The 20,367-nt window shown below is 54.4% G+C and overlaps 2 protein-coding genes across 7 annotated transcripts in view; one reads left to right on the top strand and one right to left on the bottom strand.

Annotated features, from left to right (window-relative positions):
- The window catches only part of ZRANB3 (zinc finger RANBP2-type containing 3), a 304,617-nt gene extending 304,083 nt beyond the window's left edge, over window positions 1-534 (top strand). For all 4 annotated transcript variants that reach the window (XM_066575145.1, XM_066575143.1, XM_066575144.1 and 1 more), the window contains one exon: window positions 317-534. In XM_066575145.1, coding sequence (XP_066431242.1) covers window positions 317-415 — 99 coding nt within the window. In that variant the 3' untranslated portion in view covers window positions 416-534. The remainder of the gene's footprint in view (window positions 1-316) is intronic.
- Window positions 535-4,019: 3,485 nt separating this feature from the next.
- RAB3GAP1 (RAB3 GTPase activating protein catalytic subunit 1) overlaps window positions 4,020-20,367 on the bottom strand; it is a 170,911-nt gene continuing 154,563 nt past the window's right edge. For 2 of the 3 annotated variants that reach the window (XM_066575141.1, XM_066575142.1), the window contains 8 exons: window positions 19,962-20,315; window positions 14,069-14,206; window positions 10,650-10,877; window positions 7,558-7,654; window positions 7,367-7,470; window positions 7,183-7,298; window positions 6,209-6,311; window positions 4,020-4,751 (listed from right to left, as the gene is read on the bottom strand). In XM_066575141.1, coding sequence (XP_066431238.1) covers window positions 4,515-4,751; window positions 6,209-6,311; window positions 7,183-7,298; window positions 7,367-7,470; window positions 7,558-7,654; window positions 10,650-10,877; window positions 14,069-14,206; window positions 19,962-20,315 — 1,377 coding nt within the window. In that variant the 3' untranslated portion in view covers window positions 4,020-4,514. Of the gene's footprint in view, window positions 4,752-6,208; window positions 6,312-7,182; window positions 7,471-7,557; window positions 7,655-10,649; window positions 10,878-14,068; window positions 14,207-19,961; window positions 20,316-20,367 lie in introns of those variants that run through there. The other variant, XR_010786308.1, reaches the window with a different exon arrangement.

The following is a 20,367-nucleotide window of genomic DNA, read 5'->3' as shown; positions in this document are numbered from 1 at the left end:
CTACGCTGTATGTATGCATTAAAAATAAATTTTCTCCTGCAGGATATATGATATTTTGCTAATCCTGGACAATGCATTACAATATTCAATTTTTTGGGGAACAGCCCCACTCTTGTCCATGATGGTGTCTGCACCCCATTCATATACTACAGGAGCTGAGCTGCAATACCAGATGCAGCCATGGACAAGAGTGGGGCTGTTACTGGAAAACAAAGGACAACTGATCTTAGCTGAACTGATAAATCCCCTCCTCGGTCATAGAACAGTAAGCGGTGACGTCGCCAGTTTAACCTAGCTTATTTTTATGTTTTCCTAGAGAACAGCTTGTCAAGCGAAAGAGAGGAGTCGATCCAAGAAACGTTCCATGGCTTCCAAGTATGGTTCTGATATCACCAAGTTCTTTACCAAAGCCTGATGCCTCCTCCTTGTATCGGTCGTTCACTTGTTTTCTTACATACTAAATTGTAGATAAAATAAAGCGGTTTGTTTTATTAAACACATCTTCACTCTATAAAAGCATTCTTAGAAAACCTATCGCAGCGTGAGCGTTTCTGTGTCCATACCTGATTTGTGGCTGTTCTCTCTTCCTCTCTCACAGCAAGAAGTCCTAGCATGACCGCAACTGGTGATCAGCGGTGTGCAGCTGAGGAACCTTCCTCAATATTGTATTTTTTTTACTATGATGTTTACAAGCTTTTTATAAACTAGATTGACCCGATGTCGCTACGTGAGCATACGAAGATTGACGAGTGCTGGCTGTGAACTTCTAGATCTGCTGGTTTGGTGATTATTTAGAGGGTCACTTTGTATTTGGGCAGATATCTAATATAAAAAAGCCTACAGGTCTCTCTCTGTCTGTCTCACTCTCTTTCAATCGCTTTCTCTGGGTCTCGCCAAACGGCAAATGCCTGGAGCATTAATCTGATACCTGTTAAAAAAAAAACACCTCTCATCGTCCATTTAAGAACGACGAGGAGAAATCGTCAGCAGTGAAATATTCAGTTAATAAAATCCTCTAAATAATTAATGAACCAAAATACTAATGAAGAAACGTCCTCATCAGCAGGACGTCCGCGCCGGCAGAGAATTACATCTATTCCCCTCCAAACGCACTGAGCGGCGCGCCAATAATCCCACACAAAAGAAAAAATGCTAGAAAGTGCGCAGCTTGGAGTAGTTACCTCCCACAATAGTATAGACGGGCTGCGCTTGGCCCATGAGATGTTAGCAGGAGGGGATAACCGGGGGTCCGACCGTCCTGCTGTAGCCGCCCCTAAAAGTCCATGCAGCATTAGCGATACTCTTTGCGCCATTTTTTCTGATGCACATTGTGACCCTCTTGTGTCGCGTTTCATTTCATACATGAAAACTTTCAAACCGCGCCGACGGCGGAGCCGGGAGAGGCCAGACGGGTGAGGACGGGTTTCCTGGACTTTCTGCCATTATGTAAAATGACGCCTTCCCCAACCATCCCCACAATTTGACTAGAACCAAGTAATGTTGCAGTATTTTCCGGCTGCCTGTTGTCCGCGCTTTCAGCGACCGGCATGAGGCTATTCCTAGAGACGTCTGTGTGCCGGACAGATTCTAATCCATGCGCCTCCGTGGTGCAGTCCCATGTGATGGTCAGCGTGTGGCCTTTAACGTTTGCATGTTATTTGTATGACCCTCATTCCCCTCCTTGGTTTCCTGTCATCCGTGTCTCCGGCGGTTTATTTGCACCACCAATAATCTGAACTGCCTGAGAAATCACAGGTTGGTCTTCTGCTCTGTGAAAAAAACACTATGCCCGTGGGCCGTCCGTCTGCACGCAGTGGGTGTACAAACCCCTTTCCTTCTCCACCGTCAGCGGTTGACCTCATCGCACCAATGGGGAAAATATCTGTCGCAGTATGGCGCTGCTCTTAGTCATTGCTTTGCATGTAAATGCGCTGTGCACAAGATACACGCGCCAAACTAGCTCGCTCGGGCCCCTGGCGGCATTTCCTTCAGGATTGGGTTCCAGATGAAATAGGAAAACTTTAGAGTGAGAAAATGCAGATGTCGGTGCGGAACGTAAATCCGGGCCTGTAAAGGCGGCGCGGAGGGGATGTTACAACGGCCGCGGTGCCGACCGCCCATCATGGTTCAAACTCTGATCCGGAGCCGTTCTGATGCTTTCAGAGCCCTTTTACTAGGTGTTTAGGGTCCTTCTCTAGTCATTTCATGGCACCTTCATCATCATCATCATCATCATCATCATCGCTTCCGTTCTTACATATTCTGTAAAGAAACTGATTCTTCAGTAGATGCCGATGCTGCCGGTCGGTGGGGAAGCTAATGGGTTAAAGAGTAAATTATTTCCAACTGTGTGACGCCCTGCGCCAATTCCAGTCTTAAAATAGATATTTCCACTTGTTTCCATGGCAGCAGCTTCCACCGCACGGTTAAATCTATCAATAGCCATAAGGGGGGCTGTGAAGATCTCACTGGGGGGCATCCGGGCCGTTGGTGAAGGAATCCATGTCATCTGGTCCCTAAATCTACAGGATCCGCAGCTCCTTCACCCTCCATTACACGTATGATGGAAGCCGGCAGGCGCAGGATCTCTTGGCTGACAGCAGTGACTGCAACACCGTGGGCGCTGCCCAGTAACGCTGCTCACTGCCGGGATTTGTGCCAAATCTTTTGAAAGGCGCTCGTCTAAACTTCTGCTTATTAAAGATGGAAACGATCTACTTTTCTGATATGAGAAGATTTGTGGAATTTCTTCTTCTGGAATAGATTCCCCCTCTCGCCGTCTCCGTGGCGCCCGCAGCCACCAAATTAGGTCAAACATCACAAATTGTACAAATTTGGAGCACATTTATGCCAAAAACTAGTGGAAGCAAAACAATAAATGTGGGCCTTGTCTGGTATTGATCTGTAGCACCACGGGCCATGCACCCAGATCAGAGGCGCAAGGGGGTCTACAGACGGGGTCTCTTGGTCTGACCCTCAATGGATGGATACTAGCTTTACTTACAGAAGAGCCCTTTAAATGAGCTGCGGTACGAATGTTGTACCTTAACCGGAAGTGGATTACGCAAAGTTGGATACAAGACCTCCATGTTATTACTGAGGCGCTGTGAGGGTGGAGGGCGGCTCTCACCCCACGTAGACACAGTAGGGGGTTACTGTCCGCCATGCTTCGTGTCTCCGGAGGCAGCAGGACAGGATTAGCTGCATGCAAGGAGTAAGTGACAAGTGCAAGGTCATTAGTCACCGTCCTCCGTCTCTGGCCGCTCGTAGGAACCGCGGAACAACTTGTAGAAAGCAAATAAAAAATTTTATTTTTTTTTAATATCAAGTAAAGCCACGCGACGTCCTCTGCCAGCTGTTCTACTCATGAACCAGGAGGCTGGAGCAGACCGTACAACAAGAGACAACCACACGGGCAAGAAGAGGCCGACACTCCGCACACATACAGAAATCTTTATTTTACAGACAAACCCAAGATGCTGAATGTTCTACAGAATCTGCAGAGCCCCCCCCCGCCTCCCCCAACCCCTCCCCCATCGCAGCGCCAGCAAGCATAAAGTAGAGACGGCAGTGCGATTCACAGCAGGACTCTGACACAGGACCATGTGCTGATGGGAACCGATATACTAACTGCACGGTCGAGCCTGCGAGTGTCTGAAGCAGGAAGGAAGGTGTAATCTCTATTGACTAAAGGACCCGAGTTCTGAATCAAGACACTGACCACCACCCCATGACGCTGCGCCCCCGGCACCTGACCACCTCCCTGGGACGCTGCGCCCCCCTGACGCTGCGCCCCCCGGCACCTGACCACTGCCTTAGGACGCTGCACCCCCGGCACCTGACCACCTCCCTGGGACGCTGTGCCCCCCTGACACTGCACCCCCCGACACCTGACCACCGCCCCAGGACGCTGCGCCCCCTACACCTGACCACCTCCCTGGGACGCTGTGCCCCCCTGACACTGCACCCCCCAGCACCTGACCAATGGCGCCTGACGCTGCTCCCCCCCCCCCCCCCAATGCCGCGACGTGCAGACAAACTGAATCTCAAAATGGTAAAGCCCCAACTGTCTACTTCTAATCAGCAGGATCTCGTACGGCCAGTCAGCACCTACAAGGTCTGTTCACAAATATTTGAATACTGTAGGAAATGCCAGTACAGGGGCCACAATGTAGACAGGAGATTAGAAGAAGCCGATACAGCTAAAGAAGTTAAATAATGGGAAAAAAATGACACAGATTACCCCAAATTGCTGTTTGTTTTGGCAGAGGACAGAGAAAAGTGAGTTCCCACATACTGACCACCGCTCTCTATGGAGGGTGCGCCCAATCACCCAGCGTGGACGGCCGAGTACCACAATAAGGGGAGTACAGAAGAGACGTCTCGTGGACCAGAGTGATCTTACAAACAGGAGACGCAGGGTCGCGAGAAGGCGTATTCGGCATCGCCCTTGAATAGCGATCTGCACGGACCTACGGGGGAGAGAACTCGTCGTCCGTGGGGGTCAGAGGGCATTAGAAGAAGGACGTGTCTGACGAAAAGGCTCCGGCCAGTCTGAAATCCTCCTTGGTGAGAACGCTGTACATGCGCTGGGGCAGGGCCTTGGAGTACGGTGCAGGGCGCGGGACGGTGGTGCGCAGGATGACTTCTCGGCCAGCAGGAGAAGGGAAGTCTGTTCCGGACAGCAGCTTCTTATCATCGGACATTGCTGTCTTCTTGGTTTCTTCATCCACGGGCGCCAGAGCCGACACCTTAAACAAAATAACAACCTTCAGAAGGTGAGCGGTGCAATTATCCGGCCCTCCGGCCCTCGCCGTTCCCATAGACAAGTACATAAAGGACTCATCGTGGGGCAGTCCACCGTGATACACGGCGCCGATCCCCCCCACTCAGTGCACCACGTTATGTACTGGGGAACTAAAGGCCGGCAGCAGATGTGTGTCAGTGGCATTTAGATTCCTGGGGGGCTTACAGGGCCACACGGACCACCAGCAAGGAATGGCGTTGCTGGAAGTGCAGCTCATTGCTGTTCACTTAAAGGGATTTCCTGATACTTGAATATTGATGATCTGTGTAAACAATGAAGGGGCGGCACTCGCTGGATCGCCCAGGGACGCCTTATTCTGCTCAACAGTGGGGGTCCTCAGAATCAGACCCCCGCCCACCAAACATTCATGCCTCATTCTAAGAGATGACATTAATAAGAGTTGTCACTCATGCAAATGGCGCTACAGATATTGGGGGTGACATCTGCTTCCATGGGATCGGGGTTAGTATGTGCGCCCCTCGCTTACACACAAGTTATGGGGTGAGCAATGAGGGAGAAATGTTACCTCCTCAGAAGATTCAGTCAGCTTGAGAAAGGAAACCGAGGTAAGAGACAAACAGTCAAGCCGAGGGCGGCTACGAGAGGTTAGACAAACAGTTTAGTACATGCAACATGACATCACGCACACGTATGGACATGAACACATCGTAGGAGGCGCCGTGATGATGGGGGGGGTCATGTTCAACTCAAAGCAGCAGCATCAGTCACATAACGGGCCTGGCGCTACAAGAAGGGCTCCGGCGCGGCGGCACTCTCAGCGCATCTACCACAGGATGTGTTATATTCTGCACCCACCACGCAAACCCTCTGACATCATGTGATGACATCATCTCACCGCTGCGTCGGCCATCAGGAATTGATTGCTGGTGTTACTTGGCTGCTTTTATTTTTTTACTCTCCCATAAAGTTCAATGGAGTCACTTCTCTACCGGAAAGCCTTCTGATTGGAGGGATCTCAGTGTTTGGACCCCTAACCAATCCAAATGCTACACGACTAACAGCTGTTGTAGGAATACAAGCACTAATGGACCGGCAATCTCATATCTATGGGGACATCCGGGGGCCACTGGAAAGAACGATCCAACAAGTTAGAGATTTGCAGCCTGCCCTGCGGCGATAAGCGGTGACTAGCAGCAGCTCACCCCCCATGCATGTTGGTGGTGCAGTGTCCATCTCACTTGTTTTTTGCAATTTGTCCTGAATGTGGAAGCAAGACGAGCGGCTGCTATTCACGGTGTCTCGCTGCCGTCTACGCGAGGTCGGCGCGGCCCGCGGCGCAGCATAACGAGAGACCGTTAATCAGCACGTCGGAAGGAGAAGGCAACGTACGGCGCAAAACCCGTTCAGGACAAGCGCTTCCTCCAGTTGTTTCTGACTCACCCGCTGAGCACTGACGAACATCTTGTAGACGATGCTTCCGGCCGGACCGCGGCGCGCTCCCACGATCGGCACTTCAGGCTGCTCCAGCAGACAACTCACAAACCTGCCATAGTGACGACATCAACAAACTGGTGAGCAAAGCAACGGGCCTGGTCATACCCACAGGGGGCGACCCCCTCCCTATAGGAGCTGCCACCCCACACCATCTGAATATACTGTAACAGGACACTTGTCTCCATGGGGCCACATCTATTCCTGGGGCCACCAGCTGATCTGTTAAAAAGGTACGGTCTTACCAGATGGCCGCTTCTTAAAGGGCTTGTACCAGAACTCCAAGTTATCCCCTACCCACAATATGGCATAACTTGCTGATTGGTGGGGGTCTCACCTCCCAGACCCCTGCCGATCTGAAGAATGGGACTCCCACCTCCCCCTCTGCCTCTGCCTGCCACCGTGGAGGTCGTTTCTTCCCCCGCAGTGTCATCAGCATAAAGGGAGCGCCGGCCTCGCACGCAAGTTCGGTGCTCAGTTTAGTTCAGTGGGGCTGACAGAAATGGCCGCGGACCCATGGAGTGTGGGGGTGCAGTAACCCTCCAGCAAAATCAACGGGGGTCCCGGGGGTGAGGCTCCCACCAATCAACAGGTTATTGCTTATTCTGTGTGTAGACGGGGTACAACCCCTTTAAATATGTCATAACCTGAGATTTCAGTCACACTAGAAGCCTTTAGCCTGTTCTCTCCTGGCCTTCAGTCCTCTCGGCTCTTGGAAGCTGCTGATTCTCCTTATGGAGACCCGGCTTTGTGCTCCTGGGGATAATAGTATGCAAAATATTTTTCCTCCAGAAAGGAGAAAAGCGTCTCTCTAGCGCCGCCTGTAGGCAGCTGTCCTGTAAGCCGATGCCTGACCCTCTCTTCCTCCAATACCCTGCAGAGGGCGCTATATCATGTGATTAGTCGCTGCAGATACTACGTACTTCTCTAGGTCTTCTTTCTCTTCTGCACTTTCACTTCGATCAGTCGCGAACTTGGCCTTCAGCGAGCGCGCTCGGGCGATGGTGGCCTCCACAGTAATGATCTGGTTGATGATATCCTGGGGAAAAGGAGACAAATGAAGATCACAATATTGTTAGACTCCGCCCCCTTCGCCAGGTCGCTCACCTCCAGCTTCTTGTCCTCGGGGCTGGGGAAGCGCAGCACTTTGCTGGAATGAGAGATGATGCGTTTTATGGACGACTTGACTGAGGGAATATCTTCCGCTATTTCTGTAGAAGGATGAGAAGATGTGAGTGACGCCCGTCGTCAGTGCGGACGCTGTACGGGCGCACCTTACAGGGGAGGCCTAGACTCACCTTCTTCTTTGACCTTGAGAAGTGCAGCGTGGATGACGCACGGCAGCAGATGACGGCTCAGGTCTGCGGGCTTCTGAACGGCCAAGTAATGCAGAACCTGAAGTGTAAAGGGGGAGGAGGTCACCTCATGTAGAAGACGATACAATATGGCTGATTCTGACTATGTGTGACCTGCTGGCGGGAGGAAGAAGGTCATCTTCACCATCTTACCCAATAGCTGCCCATACACAGCGTTCTCCCTCAAGTTCACTGTAACAATGACCGTTGTCAGACCCAACTACAGGGCCCCTCGCTGTACAGTAACAATGCAAACACCATTGCTGAATACCTTATTTCTGCACGGAGCCTGAAGCTGCACCACTGAGACATTGTGACGAAGTCACAGAGCCTGAGGCTGCACCACTGAGACATTGTGACGAAGTCACAGAGTCTGAGGCTGCACCACTGAGACACTGTGACAGAGTCACAGAGCCTGAGGCTGCACCACTGAGACACTGTGACGGAGTCACAGAGCCTGAGGCTGCACCACTGAGACACTGTGACGGAGTCACAGAGCCTGAGGCTGCACCACTGAGACATTGTGATGGAGTCACAGAGCCTGAGGCTGCACCACTGAGACATTGTGATGGAGTCACAGAGCCTGAGGCTGCACCACTGAAACATTCTGATGGAGTCACAGAGCCTGAGGCTGCACCACTGAGACACTGTGACGGAGTCACAGAGCCTGAGGCTGCACCACTGAGACACTGTGACGGAGTCACAGAGCCTGAGGCTGCACCACTGAGACATTGTGATGAAAACATACTCCCCTCCTACTGTTGTATTTTGTCATTTATATCCACACATGGTCTGTATAAGGAGTGACAAATCAAAATAGGGAATATTATGGGAATGTCTCAGTAGTGCAGCCTCAGACTTTGGGCCAGTAATTGAAGTAATCATAACAGGATTTGTAATGCCCATTAAATGGCCGTTATACTTCTAGTGGGCATCCTTTAGTTTGCGTATGCCTTTTAGTAGTCATGGATAGGATTAGGGCATCTCTCAAAACTGAGTTTTCTTTAGGCATCCTATAAAAAAGAAAAGAATGAAAACTTATCCGAAAAGAACTGCCGCTGCCACGGTTCTCACAACAGGGCAATGACGGACCCATTTTGGGATGAAGCCTGTTGACTTATACCAATCAGCTGCAACATTGAAAGCATCTGCCCAATATTGCTCCATAAGACCTCCGCGGTATCTCGCTGTGGCCTCAAGGGATCTGCAGTTGCTCCATTGGATTTTGGACACTTTGCCTCAAGCAGCATAAGGTCTTGGGGCAGCACTGCCTAATGTGTATGGGGGCTTCTATCCTACCCTTCACAGGTGCCACTGTCACACAACAATGCTACGGTACTTCACCCGCCGATGGATTTAGGGTTCCGGCAGATCAGCCTATAATGGGATCTGTTGGGCTTCCGTCAGCATTACGATATTTTTGAAGACAAGGAGGGATTTGCAAACGTCTCATTCTTATTATCAATACCAGCACCCCCGACGGAAGGAAAGCTGCTTGCGCAGACGGAGCTGTAGGTGCTGCCAGCGGCTCCGACAGACGTTGTATTACTCCTCAGGACAGACAGAAGTCGCGGTCTTCGCATTCAGGCGCGGCTCAGGAACGCTGCGGGAGAAGCACCTGAACAATGCGGCTCCGTTCTCTTTAGGTTGCTGTCATGGAAACCAGAGCAGTCGGCTGCGTTTCCTTAAGTACTTTTATATTTAATGCTGGAGGAAACCAAACTATAAATAGAGGTGATGGAGACGTGGCGGCAGCTGCATGGGGGAAGGGAGATCCCCACCGATCGCTAGGGGGCAGCACTGCTCCCCTTTGCATGCACAGCGGTCAATAGAAGATCTCCCCTGATGGCGGATGTATGGAGAAAATGGCATCGAAGCGACAGAGTAGTAACCAGATGAAAGGCACCCAGAAGACGACGATCAGAGGAACACGACTGCACCGCCAGCACTGACACGGGGGTCCTTTGTACCGCCCCCTGCGATCACTGCAATGCGGCTCCGATGTGCGCGACTTAAAGGGAATTCGGAGGGGTCTTTCTTTATTAGAGTGCCTTCACATAGGACTCCTGCCTCAAAAAACATGTCAAAGGCAGCGGATTCGGATGTGAAAATACCCTAAAGGTTAACGCAACTCTGCTTTTGGGACAATATTCCATCAGGGACCGGAGGGGAAGGGGTTAAGAGCCGCTGCCTGATTTCCTACCCTTTCCAAGTGTCAGAGACGTTTATAGTATTGTGCGATAGTGAGGAGCGGTGGAGTAGACTTGTTTGGCGCGGTGGAGGGCGAGGTTGTAGGTTCTGCGCATGGACTTGTAATGAAGAAAGCCGCGGCCGTTCCGCACATCTATAGCCCCGCCGGATGAAACGTGTTTGAGGCGTGAGCCAGGGCTGCCACAGTAATCAATCTGTGGTCCTGAAGGGGTTAAGAAGACAAGTTTGGATAACCGCGAACATGATGAAAAACGTACAACAATCTTACAAAGAGTCACAGTTCCAAAACACAGAGGCGGCATGAAGCGTCGTGAAGTCCAACACAGACTCATCGGGGCCGTGCGAACCGCGACCTCCTGCGCTCGGGCCAACGCTAATCATCGCGTGTAAGCAACCTGAGAGCCCGTTTACACAAAGTAATCGTAATGGGGGCGGAGCTAGCTGGGGATGACCGCGGCCGTAAACCGCCCGTCGTCCACAGACGTTTACACGGGTCGATCGTCCTTTTTATTCCTGCAGAAAAAGAGCGGCAAACGAATCCTCATTCGCCGTTCAGATCGCTGCACATTTCCACGGATTGTCAGCGGTCAGTCTCTGCGATCCGGCGTTGAAGGACGTAAGGAAAGCTGTAGGCGGAGCCGAGGGAACAGCAGGGGGATGTAACCTTCTGGGCGCATGCATTGCTTACATTGGGCAGAAGGGGGGGGGGGGCACGGCGCGCCATAGTGATCCCGGAGATAAAACCGCATCACTTATGGCGCAGCGGCATACTTGTGTGTTTAACCCTCTACTGTCCTTTTAACAAGAAACATTTGTCTTCTCACCTTTTCTGCCTCCTTCGTGTCATCAAACAAGCGTCGCTGGCGGCGGGCGGGCGTGGGGCGGGCCGTCTCCCAGGCCTCCACCCACATGTTATTGGGGATCTTCATCCTGGCGCTGAGCTCTCCTTTGGTGACTCTGTTCCCACTGTCGTCCAGCACGTCCTCCTGGATGTAGTCCCGCGGCGAGTACCACCTGACGAAGTCCTCCAGACAGCAGCCGGGGTTCGCCGCCTGTGGAGGAGCAGCCATACAGCTCACATTCTATCTGCGATCACCTGAGAACGCATCGATTACACATCTGCGGGCGCTGATCGCAGGTCCATCGCAGCGACAGCCCGCCAGCGGCACCTTTATTTGCTTTTCAGAATGATTTGGTCACAGCTGAGGGTTTGTTACAATGTATCCAGTGGGACCAAAACACTCCCCTGTTTGTTACAATGTATAAGTCTGGAGTTCAGGCTGCCACACACGTTCCATCAGACCCACCTTCGTCGGGCTCCCCTACTCATGAACATTCGGATCAGCAGAGTGGTCATGTGATCAGGGAGGTAAGTTGCAGGCAGACAGCAGCTTATCTCTGGGGAACAGAAGAATTGGGAGCTGACTTCAACGGCCCGATCCTTTTGCTCCCATCATCATCTGTCATCATCATCTGGAGGTCGAGGCGCCCAAAACACGCTGCTAGGGGCGCTAGAGAGTGCTGGTACCCTAATGATAAAGGGAAGCGCTCACCTCCCATAGACCCGGCTGCAGTGCTGTTAGGGGAGGTGACAGGGAGTGGGGGATGGGTTGTTTATATTTGCCTGCGACCCAGCGGGGTCACTCGGTGAAGATCTGGCAGTGCAGGAAAATCGGACTCTTTTCAGGGCCGTATGCGCACTTTCCCATAGACGTGCACGGGACAGCACACGCACGGACTCTGAAAAGAGTCAGACTTCAGAGGGGGCCACCGATGGATCGGGCAAGTATAGGAAAAATCTGTTCCCCGTGACCCCCACCTGGCACTGCAGCCGGTAAGAACATAACAGGTGCCTCATTTAAAAAAAAAAAAAAAAAAATTGCAAATTTTTGTGCAAGTCCAATTTGCACAAAATATTGTGATTTCTACATCTCTTCATGTCCCGATTACCACTTTTCAAAAAGTGGGCGGGCTTTAGCATAATGGGCGTGGCTCATACATTCCATTAGATTTACCATAATTTATGCCCGTTTGCAGCTGGCATAGATTTCAGTAACACCAATCATGTGTCAAGTCAGTTTCAAGGCGGGCTTCTCTTAACACATCTACAAGTAGGGGATGGAAACGCAGCGCCACCTATTGGAAGGGGGGCCTATAAATCAACGGTCATTGCAAGGACACCCCCCCATCTTCCTGCAGACACGCGGCTCAGCAGGGCGCTGCATGCCCTATAAGGCGGGCCGGGTAGAATAAAGTTTTTTCTTTTTGGACTTTCATACATGCCACGATATGCAATTAGGGGCAGTACCTCCACAGCGCCATCTACTGGAAGGTATCTTCCCAATAAATCAATGCCCAACGTCCTAGACTGGCTTTAAAAAGGGGAATATATGACCTTGAAACGCGTTGCCCAGCACTTTCTATATGTACCCTATATACATCTGTATTCTGTCTAATATTATACAGTCTAAAATGAAATAACTGGCCTAAGAGCAGAGCGGCCCCCTGGACAAACGCGTGACCCCTTGCCCTAAGAGCCCTGCGACCCCCTGGCCCAAGAGCCCTGCGACCCCCTGGCCCAAGAGCCCTGCGACCCCCTGGCCCAAGAGCCCTGCGACCCCCTGGCCCAAGAGCCCTGCGACCCCCTGGCCCAAGAGCCCTGCGACCCCCTGGCCCAAGAGCCCTGCGACCCCCTGGCCCAAGAGCCCTGCGACCCCCTGGCCCAAGAGCCCTGCGACCCCCTGGCCCAAGAGCCCTGCGACCCCCTGGCCCAAGAGCCCTGCGACCCCCTGGCCCAAGAGCCCTGCGACCCCCTGGCCCAAGAGCCCTGCGACCCCCCTGGCCCAAGAGCCCTGCGACCCCCTGGCCCAAGAGCCCTGCGACCCCCTGGCCCAAGAGCCCTGCGACCCCCCTGGCCCAAGAGCCCTGCGACCCCCTGGCCCAAGAGCCCTGCGACCCCCCTGGCCCAAGAGCCCTGCGACCCCCTGGCCCAAGAGCCCTGCGACCCCCTGGCCCAAGAGCCCTGCGACCCCCTGGCCCAAGAGCCCTGCGACCCCCTGGCCCAAGAGCCCTGCGACCCCCTGGCCCAAGAGCCCTGCGACCCCCTGGCCCAAGAGCCCTGCGACCCCCTGGCCCAAGAGCCCTGCGACCCCCTGGCCCAAGAGCCCTGCGACCCCCTGGCCCAAGAGCCCTGCGACCCCCTGGCCCAAGAGCCCTGCGACCCCCTGGCCCAAGAGCCCTGCGACCCCCTGGCCCAAGAGCCCTGCGACCCCCTGGCCCAAGAGCCCTGCGACCCCCCTGGCCCAAGAGCCCTGCGACCCCCTGGCCCAAGAGCCCTGCGACCCCCTGGCCCAAGAGCCCTGCGACCCCCTGGCCCAAGAGCCCTGCGACCCCCTGGCCCAAGAACGGCGCGGCCCCCTGGACAAATGCGTGACCCCTTGCCCTAAGAGCCCTGCGGCCCCCGTGGCCTACGAGCGGCGGGGCCCCCCGTGGCCTACGAGCGGCGGGGCCCCCCGTGGCCTAAAAGCCCTGCGACCCCCTGGCCTAACGGCGCAGCCCCCTGGCCTAAGAGCGGCGCGGCCCCCCTGGCCTAAAAGCCCTGCGACGCCCTGGCCTAACGGCGCAGCCCCCTGGCCTAACGGCGCAGCCCCCTGGCCTAACGGCGCAGCCCCCTGGCCTAAGAGCGGCGCTGCCCCCCTGGCCTAAAAGCCCTGCGACCCCCTGGCCTAAAAGCCCTGCGACCCCCTGGCCTAAAAGCCCTGCGACCCCCTGGCCTAACGGCGCAGCCCCCTGGCCTAAAAGCGCTGCGACCCCCCCCGGCCTAAGAGCGGCGCAGCCCCCTGGATTATAGCATGGTACCCTGGCCTAAGAGTGGCGCATCCCCCTGGCACCAACCTTCCACCTGCTAACGTGGACTATATAACTTCAGGCATAAGTAGCGCAAGGATCTATATTCATACCACTCAGTGATTCGGCTATATAACCTCTTAGACTCGCCACACGCGGTTCTTAGACCTGTCTGCATAAATCTTCCCCGATGTCTTAACTGGGACAACCCCTTTAATAACATGGTAAAATAGCGCCCCGAGTGGCAAAGATGGGAATAGTTAAAAATGTCAACCTCAGGCCAAGAAGAGAAGCGCCTTAGATGCGCGGCCACTAATGGCGTCAGTTCCGTACGCAGGATTTCGGATGATGTTATCGCGCATTATCCCGCCTCTCGCTGCTGACACATCAAAAATACCTTGAATGATTCCATGTCTGACAGCAGACAGGCGCTCTGCATCCGAGCCCGGAGGTGCGCTCCTTCTGCAGAGGTTCCCAATTTAGCCAGGACCTCGGACTGTTCCTCCAGCAGGTCTTCGGTCATTGGTGCCGGCTCCTGAAACAGCACAATAAGCAAAAGTCAGTGCTGAGCCAGCGCTTCCCACAGCCGGCGCTACCAGAGGATGTCACACCGGCGCTTCCCACAGCCGGCGCTACCAGAGGATGTCACGCCAGCGCTTCCCACAGCCGGCGCTCCCGGGGGACGTCACGCCAGCGCTTCCCACAGCCGGCGCTCCCGGGGGACGTCACGCCAGCGCTTCCCACAGCCGGCGCTCCCGGGGGACGTCACGCCAGCGCTTCCCACAGCCGGCGCTCCCGGGGGACGTCACGCCAGCGCTTCCCACAGCCGGCGCTCCCGGGGGACGTCACGCCAGCGCTTCCCACAGCCGGCGCTCCCGGGGGACGTCACGCCAGCGCTTCCCACAGCCGGCGCTCCCGGGGGACGTCACGCCAGCGCTTCCCACAGCCGGCGCTCCCGGGGGACGTCACGCCAGCGCTTCCCACAGCCGGCGCTCCCGGGGGACGTCACGCCAGCGCTTCCCACAGCCGGCGCTCCCGGGGGACGTCACGCCAGCGCTTCCCACAGCCGGCGCTCCCGGGGGACGTCACGCCAGCGCTTCCCACAGCCGGCGCTCCCGGGGGACGTCACGCCAGCGCTTCCCACAGCCGGCGCTCCCGGGGGACGTCACGCCGGCGCTTCCCACAGCCGGTGCTCCCGGGGGACGTCACACCGGCGCTTCCCACAGCCGGCGCTCCCGGGGGACGTCACACCGGCGCTTCCCACAGCCGGCGCTCCCAGGGGACGTCACGCCAGCGCTTCCCACAGCCGGCACTCCCAGGGGACGTCACGCCAGCGCTTCCCACAGCCGGCGCTCCCAGGGGACGTCACGCCAGCGCTTCCCACAGCCGGTGCTCCCGGGGGACGTCACGCCGGCGCTTCCCACAGCCGGCGCTCCCGGGGTATGTCATGTCAGTGCAATTAGGGGAATAAGGAAGCGCCATTGTCTGCCACTAACTACAGCTTTGCTCTTGTGACTAATGGATGCTTCGAGAACAGAGATGTTCCAAAAAAGAGCAACTCTGAGCGACTTCACAGTCAGATCTGAAGGTCATTCCAGAGGATGAAGATGGAACTACAGCCCCCAGCATGTCTGAAGAGCTGAGCTGTAGGGGGTAGCTACAGCATGCAGAGCATAACAAGGGTTAAGCGGGTATTAAATAGCCCATCAGGACATTCTGAGGGGTCCGTCGTTCCGGACCACCATGAGTTAAAGCCTAGCGAGGTTTGGGTCCTCTAGATACAAATAACAGGGGGAGGGGCTTGTGATTTGTATAGCGCCACTTATCCCGCGGTGCGTTCAGCTGATTTGGTTATTACCCCCCAGCTGGGAGCTCATGACCAACCAAGACGGTAAGGGACGAGTTTCCTGAGACTTGTGTTCGGTGTGTGCTGGCTGGCATAACAGGGGAATTGGGACAGAAGGGTTTGGGCCGTTGTGGAAGGCGATGCCCCACTGTAGAGGCCGTGGGCTGCAGGAGGTTTATATGAGGAGTCGGGCTCCTTGATGGAGGTATTGATTGGCCCCGGGAGGGAGGACAGACTCAGGTCAACGACTCCTGTAGATTAATAGGATGGAAGGCATCCGCCGCGCAGGAGTTCAGGCTTCTCTCCAGAAGGAATCGTTAGAGTCTGGAAGTAGGCTGACATTTACAGCGTATAAGGAGCCGGAGGGACGGAACTCCAGGCGGGGCGCAATAAGTGTTTATGGAGGGTCCCACTCGGGGACGGAGCGGGGGAAGCACTATTGGCTCCATTACCCGCAGCTTATTGCTTTCCCCATGGGCTGTGAAGATAATGATTACTGCCGTTTGATGGATGAAGATATGCAGAAGACGTCGGAAGGACATCAGATAATCACCAACTCATGTACTACATCAGTGGGAGATATTAGGGATCCGCAGCAGACGGGGGGCTCGGGGCTGGAAGGAGGTCAATGATACAAAGAGCTTGCCATCTATAGAATGTAGTGTTGTTCACAGCGACCGCCTGGGTCCGTGCTAACTGTAGAAGAGAAGGCGACCCCAAAGCTAAAGGCGCACCCCAAAAGCTAGATCATGGAAAAACATTTAAAACCCCCTAAAACACTGCCAGTCCCAAAATACGGTATTACAGACATCCATGCCGAAATACGGCGGCCCGATACTGCTATATATGCCGTCAGGAAATAAGGGGGGACGCAGAGACCCCCAGAACAGCAGTGCTAATGGAAGAGACGGACCCATCCAACTGCCCCTTTAGATAGCAATAAGGCACCAAGGAGAACAGGGTGCAAGTAAAAGCAAAAATGTACCAAAGGCCCGAGGAGAGAGAATGCCCAGCGTATCGCCACAAATTGTGAATCCTGGAATCCTAGAATGGTCAAGTTGGAAGGGACCTCTGGGGTCATCTGCTTCTCCAGGGTCATCGGGACCTCCAGGGTCATCATGTCCTCCGGGGTCATCTGCTTCTCCAGGGTCATCGGGACCTCCAGGGTCATCATGTCCTCCGGGGTCATCGGGTCCTGCCCCCTGCTCAGTGCAGGATCACTAAATCATCCCACACAGATGTCTGTCCGGCCTCTGAAGACTTCCATTGAAGGAGAACTCCCCACCTCCCATGACAACCTGTTCCACTCATTGATCCCCTCACTGTATAATATCTAATCTGTGTCTCCTCCCTTTCAGTTTCATCCCATTGCTTCTAGTCTTTCCTTGTACAGATGAGAATAGGGCTGATCCCTCTGCACTGTGACAGCCCTTCAGATATTTGTAGACGGCTATTAAGTCTCCTCTCAGCCTTCTCTTCTGCACGCTGTGGCTTCCTCTGGGATTAGGGACCCGTCTACAGAAGCCCTTCTACACACCTGGCTGTGCAATGTATGTGCCGCTGCCAGCAGGAGAAGTGACGGTGTATTTACCGCTGCCGTATGTCTGGTAAGTCATAAAACACATGAGTAACCCAGTACTGTCACTTTAAGAGTCTATGGTGAGTTATTATGTAATGTTTGAGCACCTGAACCTCCTGCGGAGCGACGGACGGCAGGTAAGACTTGTGTTCAGGAAGAGTTATCTGTAACATAGATGTGCACCGAAACATTGTAGCGACCACCAATCTCATCAGCCTCCCACCGCAGTAAAGATGGTTTCCATTCACCAACAGCAAACAGAGATCTTAAAAATAATTAATAATTGAAACTCCGAGCTGTGAGCCCCTCGCTGGATGGGACCCCTTTCATTTTGACTGATGGAGTTCCCATGTGGTTTGTGGTGAGTCGAGGACGTCCGCCTGTAAAGCAGGCGCAAAACCGGTCCATTTAAGAGAAAAAAACGGCACCAGAGGAGCCAACGGCGTCCGGCGATGTACCGGCGCTCACGGACCACAGCGGAGAAGTGCCGACAAGCAGCCCACCGACATGGAGATCTCCTGGTACAGCTGCACGGGACGCAAAAAGAATTGCGCTCAGCGACTCCAGCAATGGCACGAGGAAATGATTGTGTCGCTCACATAAGAGCGGGTTACATCTCCTCCTCTGCAGCCGTTACTGGATGAGCGGCGACTAAAGCCACTCAGGGCCGCAAGCAGACGGGGCGGTCAGCGCCTGTCATACATGTGGGCCATTATGGAGGAGGGGCCATGGATGGCTTTTGGGGGACCCCTGAACCGTCTGGCTGCGATGAGGGGCGTCCGAGTGTATAACCGCACAGGAAGCCCTGCGCACAAAGCGTAAAAACCACTAAAAGCCGTAGTGTAGTAGAAAATCCCCCAGAACCCCCGCGGGCAGCCGCTGACACACAGCAAAAGCCCCCAAAATCTATTTTTTCGACGTATGCGACACAGAAAGAAATATTCTGGGAATTGCTGCAGTAATCCCCGAAATCAAGAGGAAAGGCGGAGCCAAACAGCCGCATCAAGGGCGGAGCCAAAGAGATGTCGGGGGACATTCACGTCCGCTACAACAGTGTTCCCCAACTCCAGTCCTCAGGGACCGCCAACAGGTCATGTTTTCAGGATTTCCTCAGTATTACACAGGTGATGTAATTCTTGTGAATGCCTCAGACATTGCCACAGGTGTTCTTACCATAGGACATCCTGAAAATATGACCTGTTGGTGGTCCCTGAGGACTGGAGTTGGGGACCCCTGCGCTACAAGACGCACCTGTGACCCGCCACGCCCCTTCTGGTAAGCCCCACCTCTTTTGGTGCGCTTCCCAACATCTGAGTTCTATAAGGCAGCGTGAATGGTGCGAATTTCACACGGGCGACACCGCAGAACCAAAGGGTGGGTGCGCTTAAGAAACGCCTCCCCCGGCAGCGCCACAACTTACTTTATGGGTCCCGAAATCTGAAATGCAAAACAAAAATCGAAAGACATTCTGCACAAATAAACGACTTATTGGAAATGAGAATTGCGGATTCTTGGCGCGGCCGGATGATGCGTCGGCACCGCCGACCTTCTGCTTTACACACGAGGAATTAGCGCAGCAGCGTAGAGCTTTCTCTTCCATCACGGATGTGTTTTCAGACACCTCAAAAAGAAACGCTTTACGTTAAAATTTCCAGCCGGCGCCATAATAGTGCAAAATTACCAGCCTGCACTTAACGAGAGGCTGCGGCACGAAAAGCGATGCGCGTGAATGACTGCATAATGGCCGCAGCGACGAGAATGTGCACAGCCGTCATACAAACACCAGAAGTGCCTTCCTTCATCCTCCTGCCGCTAAACGCTTCGTGGAGGAAAACGGTAAAACGCCATCGCGGAAAGAACGCCAGAAGTCGTGGGACGGGAACGAATATTGCATGGGACCCCCTAGCGGTGCGATGTGGTATTGTGTCCACAAGCGGATGGTGAAGGTAAAAATGGATGACTTACTAAAGTAAAGAAAAACAAAATCCAGCGGCAGCGTGACTACAGGGGGGGGGGGGGGGGCGTCCGTCCTCTCCGTATGTGACTACGGGGGGGGGGGGGGGTGTTAGGGGGCGTCCGTCCTCTCCGTATGTGACTACACGGGGGGGCGGCCGTCCTCTCCGTATGTGACTACACGGGGGGGCGGCCGTCCTCTCCGTATATGACTACAGGGGGGGGGGGGGGGGGGGGGGGGGCGGCCGTCCTCTCCGTATGTGACGATGGGGGGGCGGCCATCTTTACAGCAGCTCAATGGGCTGTAAGACATGCAGAATGTAACCGTGATAGATTCATAACCATAACCAAAATGCTTCCATTTACTGACAGCAAGCAGATATTTTGAAAATGGTGAGGAGCCGAGACACAAAGCTTATTAATAAGAGAAAGCGTTTCCATACCACAAGTGACTGTAAGAGGGAGCTCCATTACCCACCGTCCGTCCCTCGTGTTGATCGGATCTGCTGATTCCTGGGCCTCGTTTTCCAAGATGGCTGCCGCAATCATCCAGCTCCATAATGTAATGTGCAACGAGAGTGCGTTAGATCGGCACTGGCCAATCAGAGAGCAGTGTGAAGTGTCCCAGACTACGGTGGGCAGTAAACGGGCTACTGCAGCCATCTTGGAAAACTAAAAATGGGGACTGGCGGATCTGAGAGACAACGGCGCAGTGGCAGCGTGGCAGATAATCGAGCGGCTGCCTCTGGATTCTGAACCGACTGAAGGGGCGCTATTATTTATAAGAGCTAATAGACAATCCGATCCTCCTGGCGCCCTCAGCCGCCCTGATCGTATGAGGCTCGTTTTTACAGATACATTGCAGCCAATTGCGATTTCCCACCCGGGGGGCACCCTGTGGTGCAGCGTTACCTGCGTGACGGGAATGTACAGCGGCTCGCCCGTCTGCAGTAACGTCAGGCTTCCAGACTGGTGCAAGCGACCGTCAGGTTTCGGGGTCTCCTTTGCCTCCTCTTTCGCCGACTTCTTCGCCACTTCCTGACTGCTTTCTTTCATTTCCTCTGTGTCACTATGACACTCAAAAAACTCGTCCTCGCTGTCGCTCCAGGAGTCCCAGGACTTGCCCACCTCGTACTTATTCCTGTCCGACTCTGCGGTGGTGGGGTCACTGGCCGGCCTGCTCAGGGCCGAGTCGGAGGAGTCCGGATTGCTGCCCTTCTTGCCAACATCTCTCGCCTTCTTCCTCTCGATGCAGCAGTTGAGCATCTGCAGAACAGAAGGCAGGTTGACACGGAGCGTCCGCCGGCGGCTGGCGGGG

This window comes from Eleutherodactylus coqui, chromosome 8 (assembly GCF_035609145.1).
Source record: "Eleutherodactylus coqui strain aEleCoq1 chromosome 8, aEleCoq1.hap1, whole genome shotgun sequence".
NCBI lineage: Eukaryota > Metazoa > Chordata > Amphibia > Anura > Eleutherodactylidae > Eleutherodactylus > Eleutherodactylus coqui.
The sequence above is the reverse complement of the archived record's forward strand: the minus strand, read 5'-3'. Positions and strand labels throughout refer to the sequence as shown.